The following is a 6,000-nucleotide window of genomic DNA, read 5'->3' on the forward strand; positions in this document are numbered from 1 at the left end:
AGACTGAAAGGTCCAGGATTTGATACAGGCCAGGGGCATGTGCCTCGGTTGCAGGCTCAATCCCTGAACCCGGTGGGGGTGCTTACGGGAGGCAACCAATTGATGTGTCTCTCTCACACTGATGGGTATCTTTCTTTCTCTCTTTCTCTCCCCCGTTCACTCTCTCTGAAAAGCAATGGAAAAAATATCCTCCAGTGAGGATTAAAAAAAAAAATTTTGCTAAAAAAGGTGAGTGTAGTATTTGAAACAAGATTAGTCACTCCTTCCCTCTCCCATCCCAGCTCAAGGAAGGGGAGACTCCACTCAAAGACTCCTGCAGCCAAGAACAAAGGGCTCCCTCTCCCCCTCAGGTCCTATTCAGAGAGCTTTCTTCCAAGGAGGAACAGGGCATCAGAGTTTCTCATCCAGTCCCCAGCTGCCTGTTGCTAGGGCTGAGTTCTTGACAACTGTGGCTGAGAAGCAAAGGTTCTCTTCTGCCACCTAGTCCCCATTGATGGAATGTAGACTTTAACTGGGTATGGTGCATGGAAAAGACTGGGCTTTTGGGTTGTGAGGAAAAGCAAACTGAAAAGATCTCTCTGGATGTGCCTTCCCCCTCCACCAAACACTCAGCTAATAGAGCAGAATGTCACTCGGAGAGAACTTGCCATCGTCCCTATCCCTATCTCCAGAAACCAGGCTCAGAGCTTCTGCACCAGGAAGAAAGCAGATACTAAAATAGATAGCTCCTAATCTCTTCCCAAAGGAACTCACTTCATTTGCAAGAACATGGTGAAAGAACCCTGAAAAGAGAATGAGGTTTTATTGAAAAGGCAATTAGGAAAAGATTCAAAATACAGGCTAAACTGTAGGTCAATTAATTTGCAGGGGAACTAGGGAATAAGGCAATTGGGAGTTCTCCTGGGATTGAAACAAACATCAAACACTAATCTCAGAAACTATACCCTCAAAGGACCCACAGTCTGATTGGATTAGTTTTCAGTAGTCTACACCCCAAGGCATTGTGGAAAATAAATAATCAGTTCAGTTATTGGATTTTGGCTGCTGGGTGTGATCAGAGAAAGACAGCCCTAATAAAACCACTGTAACCCCAAAGTGACTGTAGGCATATTCAAATTGCACCTCCCTATGGAGTAACATCAGGGCACTAACCTGGTAGGAAGGGGGATCACAATGAAATACCACTTCACACCCACCAGAATGGTTAGAATTGGATCAAGTCAGATAATGACAAATGCTGGTGAGAATGTAGGCAAGTTGAGCCCTCACACACCGCTGGTGTGAGTGTAAAATGGTGCAGCCACTTTGGAAAAGAGTCTGGCAGTTTCTCAAACAATTATGACCCAAAATAACACTTAAGTATACACCTAGAGAAATGAAAACATGCCTACACAGAAACTTGTACATGAATGTTCTAGTAGAATTATCCTTTTACTGGAACTAAACTGTATAGACTAATTCATGTCATTATCACCAGTGGAATGGGTGGTAATACTCCACCTTTTTTATTGAAATATAATTGATATACATTATATTAGTTTCAGGTGTACAACATAATTATGTGACATTTGCATACACTGCAAAGTGATCACCACACTAAAGCTATTTACCATCTGTCACCATACAAAGTTAACACATCTTTTTCTTGACTTCCAACAGTACATCTACAAAAGGAAAAGTGACGGCATCTACATCCTAAATCTGAAGAGAATCTGGGAGAAGATTCTGTTGGCAGCTCATGCCATTGTTGTCATTGAAAACCCTGATGTCACTGTCATATTGTCCAGGAATACTGGCCAGTGAGCTGTGCTGAAGTTTGCTGCTGCCACTGGAGCCACTCCTATTGATGTCCACTTCACTCCTGAAACCTTCACTAACCAGACCCAGGCAGCCTTCCAGGAGCTGAGACTTCTGGTGGTTACTGACCACCAGCCTCTCACAGAGGCATCTTATGTTAACCTGCCTACCATTGCTGTGTGTAACAGACTCTCCTCTGCATTATGTGGACATTGCCACCCCTTGCAACAAGGGAGCTTACTTAGTGGGTCTGATGTGGTGAATGCTGGCCTGGAAGTATTGTGCATGTGTGGCACCATCTCCCGTGAACACCCATGGGAGGTCATGCCTAATCTTTACTTCTACAGAGACTCTGAAAAGATTGAAAAGGAAGAGCAGGCCACTGCTGAAAAGGCTTGTGACCAAGGAGGAATTTCAGGGTAAATGGACTGACTGCTCCAGCTCCTGAGTTTACTGCTGCTCAGCCTGAGGTCGCAGACTGATATGAAGGCACAGGTGCCCTCTGTACCTATTCAGCAGTTTCCTACTGAAGACTGAAGCTCCGCTCAGCCTGCCACTGAAGATTGGTCTGCAGCCCCCACTGCTCAGGCCACTGAACGGGTAGGAACAATTCCTGAGTGGTCTTAAGCTGTTCTTCCACAAACTCTTAACAGAATAGAAGTAAGGCTGACGGAAAATAAAGTTTCTAAAAGTTGAAAAAAGAAATGTATAGGAAAAATAATCACTTTAAAACAATGGTTACCTCTGGGGATGAGAGAAAAGAATGGGTACACAGGAATGGGTGCACAGAGAACTTCAACTATAACAGTAATGTTTTATTTTTTTATGTTTGGTTGGTGAGAACGGAGGTTCACTGTATTATCCTTTATATGTCTGTATATGTCTTAAGTATTTCGTAACACACATAGAAAGCCCCCCCCCCCAAAAAAGACAAACAAAAGAAAGTTAATCTTACATTCTTTCACCACCCTCATTACCACAACCAAAAACATAGATCACACTAGATGGATTATTCTTCAACTTACTTTTCTCACATAACAATCCATTATAGCATTCTCCAGCTCAAAAGAGTGTAAAGAAGTAAATGTTTCCACAGTTGCAGAATATGTCATAATACAAATGTCCTACAATTTATTTGAACATTCTCCTACCGATGAATACACGGGTTGCTTCCAGTTACTTGTCACAAAAACAAAACTGCAAAGGCATCTTGGTCCATGTGTTCTAACACACTGGTACTTTTATCTCATTAGGATAGATTTGGGTCTTTTTCCTTTTTCTTTTATTTTTATTTATTGATTTGAGAGAGAGAGAGGAATGGGGAAAGAAATATCGATTTGTTGTTCCACTAATTTATGCATTCATTGGTTGCTTCTTGTATATGCTTTGACTGGAGATAGAACCCCTGAAACCATAGCCTATCTTGGCTATCAGGATAATGCTCTAACTTACTGAATACCCCACCAAGGCCTAGTAGGATAGATTCTTAAAAGTCAGACTATTAGGTTTCAGTTTTTTATTTCCCTAAATATTGCCAGATTACTTTTTCAAAAGGTTGTAGCAAGTCATACTCTCTCCAGCAACATGAGATTAGGACACGTCTTAACCGACATATATTTTAATCACATAAGCATTTAACAACAGATTAAATGTAATTTTTTACAGTCTTCTCCATACAGCAAACATGTTATGCATAACATAAATTTATTTTCACCAACAGATCTGAACACAGGAAACCTAGCTCTTCTCTTACTTGGTGAGTAATCAACAATCCACAAAATAATATAGCAATTCCCCCCAATGAGTACCTTTATTCATACACACATATACATACATACACACACACACACACACACCTACCTCTGAGATGCTTTCAGAACAAATATTAAGCATTACATACCTAAAAGTCCTCATTTGGAGTACCTATAAAAGGCATAGAAAAAAAAAAATTTTAATCTAGCACATAATGAATGTTAAAAACTGATTAGTTTATCAAAACTATGACATTTGCACCCGAAAAAGAGCACGAAGGAAGAAATAAGGACCGGTAGGTCCAACAGGTTAGGCTGTTCCTGAAAGCGCTCTGTGGGGGTGCAATCTTTCATTCTGGGGCGGCATGGTGTCAACAAAAAACCATTTAAACAATGGAAGACGAGAGGAAAACAACCCAAAATCCCGCCTAGGAGCTAGTGTCCGGAACCACCTAGCCTCATCAGTGGTAAGGTGATTAAGGAGAGAGAAATTACCGTCTGATATTTTGAAGAGAGGCTAGAGAGAAAAATGAAATACAGGCCAGCTCCTTCCCCCACTCAGGTAGGCCACACTATCCCGAAGTATGTAGCCTAGCTAACGACCACTTTTTCACCGATTTGAGGTTCAGCACTCACCACAACACAAAAGCTGTTCAGTTTCTGGACTTTCCTTAGTAAGTTCGTCCTTTGGCCACCTTTCCGCACCTGGTATGCAGGCAGCATTTATGCGCCGAGCAAACGCCGCCATTTTAGGTCTTAGATAAGCTGTAAAGTATACGCCCATAAATGCCCGTGGTGGGCGTCACAGCCAAAGAGGTCCCGCGCCCAACCGCCGTGCACTGCCCAAATGGCTCCTCCGGCAACAAGACCCAGCAGTCCTGCGGCCCCTCTCTGAGTTTTCCAGACTGCTTGCACTTCCTCTTGCAGCCTTTATCTCCATTGAAATTCCCTCATTCTTCTTTCTTGTCTTTCCCTTCATTTCTTTTTTCTTTTTCCAGCCCCAATATTTTTTACCTTCGCCCTGACTCCTTTCCACATTTATAGATATCTTCTTTTTTAAATATATCCTTATTGATTTCAGAGAGAGGAAGGGAAAGGGAGGGGGAGAGAGATAGAAACATCAATGATGAGAGAGTCATCATTGATCGGCTGCCTCTTGCACGCCCCGACTAGGGACTGAGCCTGAAACTCCAGCATGTGCCCTGACCAGGAATCCAATGGTAATCTCCTGGATCCTAGGTGGACACTCTACTGCTGAGCCACGCCCCCCGGGCTAGCTATCTCTTGTTCTCAGCTTTCAATTAGTTCAAAGTGTGCCGCATCTTATAATAAACCTGTATTTCTGTTATTTCACCAATTGATTTCAACATTATAAGGTAAGCTGAGGATTGATTTTTCCCTGCTTTATATATGAGGAAATGAAGGCCCAGAGAGATGAAGCAATTTTCCAAATGATGCAACAGCTGTTCTCAGAATAAACAAGAACCTATTTTTTTTTTCACTTCAGTTGAGCCCCATGCTCCTATAGATCAAAGTATGCTTCAACCAACTAGTTGAAAAGATGGGAAACCTAAGACAGAAATGGAAAAGATTTGGGCCTAAATTCATACTATGAGTCAAGGACAAAAATTAATTCAAGCTTCTTCCTTGTTTGATTCTATAACAGAAAGTGTCTTTATAAAGGTGTTAGGATGCTGTTCTCCAGCCTAAAAGCCCTTCCTCTTCTTTTAGACTCAGCTCAAGTCCCTGCTCCTCTAAGAAGCATCTATATTTATCAAAACATTTATCTTTTTTCAGTCTCTCTCCATAAGGGAAATGCACTATCTGGATGCCAGCCCCCAAAACATGTTTTTAAAAAAGAACCCTTGCCCTAGCCGTTTTGGCTCAGTGGTTAGAGTGTACACCCACAGACTGAAGGGTCCTGGGTTTGATGCCAGGCAAGGGCAGGTACTTTGGATGCAGGCTGATCTCTTGCCAGGTGGGGACGTGTGCATGAGGCAACCAATTGATGTGTATCCATGTGTCCCCTCAGTTGGATGAGCATTGTCCTGTGCACCAAAGGGTTGCTGGTTCGATTCTACCATCAAGGCACATACCTAGGTTTTGGGTTCCATCCCCGGAAGGGGTGCGCAGGAGGCAACTGATTGATGTTTGTCACATCAATGTTCCTATCTCTCTCCTTCTCCCTTCCTCTCTCTGAAATCAATAGAGATATTTAAAAAAAAAAAAAAAAAGAGGCTGAAACTTGTTTGTGAAATATTATAAATGAATGGTTAGAAGGTTAGTGGGGGGTGGGGAAAGGTATGTGCTGCACAGGTATGGAAAAGACAATAGAGAGGTCCTAATCCCTTCCCAAAACTATAGTTTATCTCTACATTCTAATGTTATCTCTAGCTTTCTGCAAGAACCTAGCATAAAACACCTCTTATTCTATTCATTTACATCATTACCT

General features: G+C 42.1%; 1 protein-coding gene across 6 annotated transcripts in view; it reads right to left on the reverse strand.

Annotated features, from left to right (window-relative positions):
* The window catches only part of LOC148090493 (uncharacterized), a 184,296-nt gene extending 179,978 nt beyond the window's left edge, over positions 1 to 4,318 (reverse strand). For all 6 annotated transcript variants that reach the window (XR_015713710.1, XR_015713709.1, XM_087813511.1 and 3 more), the window contains exons 1-2: positions 4,185 to 4,318; positions 3,698 to 3,720 (exon numbers count right to left, since the gene is read on the reverse strand). Coding sequence is in view for 4 of the 6 variants with exons in the window: in XM_087813511.1 (XP_087669637.1) it covers positions 3,698 to 3,720; positions 4,185 to 4,271 (110 nt within the window). In the remaining 2 variants the exon portion in view is untranslated. The remainder of the gene's footprint in view (positions 1 to 3,697; positions 3,721 to 4,184) is intronic.
* Positions 4,319 to 6,000: the final 1,682 nt, after the last annotated feature.

This window comes from Miniopterus natalensis, chromosome X, assembly GCF_054644295.1.
Source record: "Miniopterus natalensis isolate mMinNat1 chromosome X, mMinNat1.hap1, whole genome shotgun sequence".
Lineage (NCBI taxonomy): Eukaryota > Metazoa > Chordata > Mammalia > Chiroptera > Miniopteridae > Miniopterus > Miniopterus natalensis.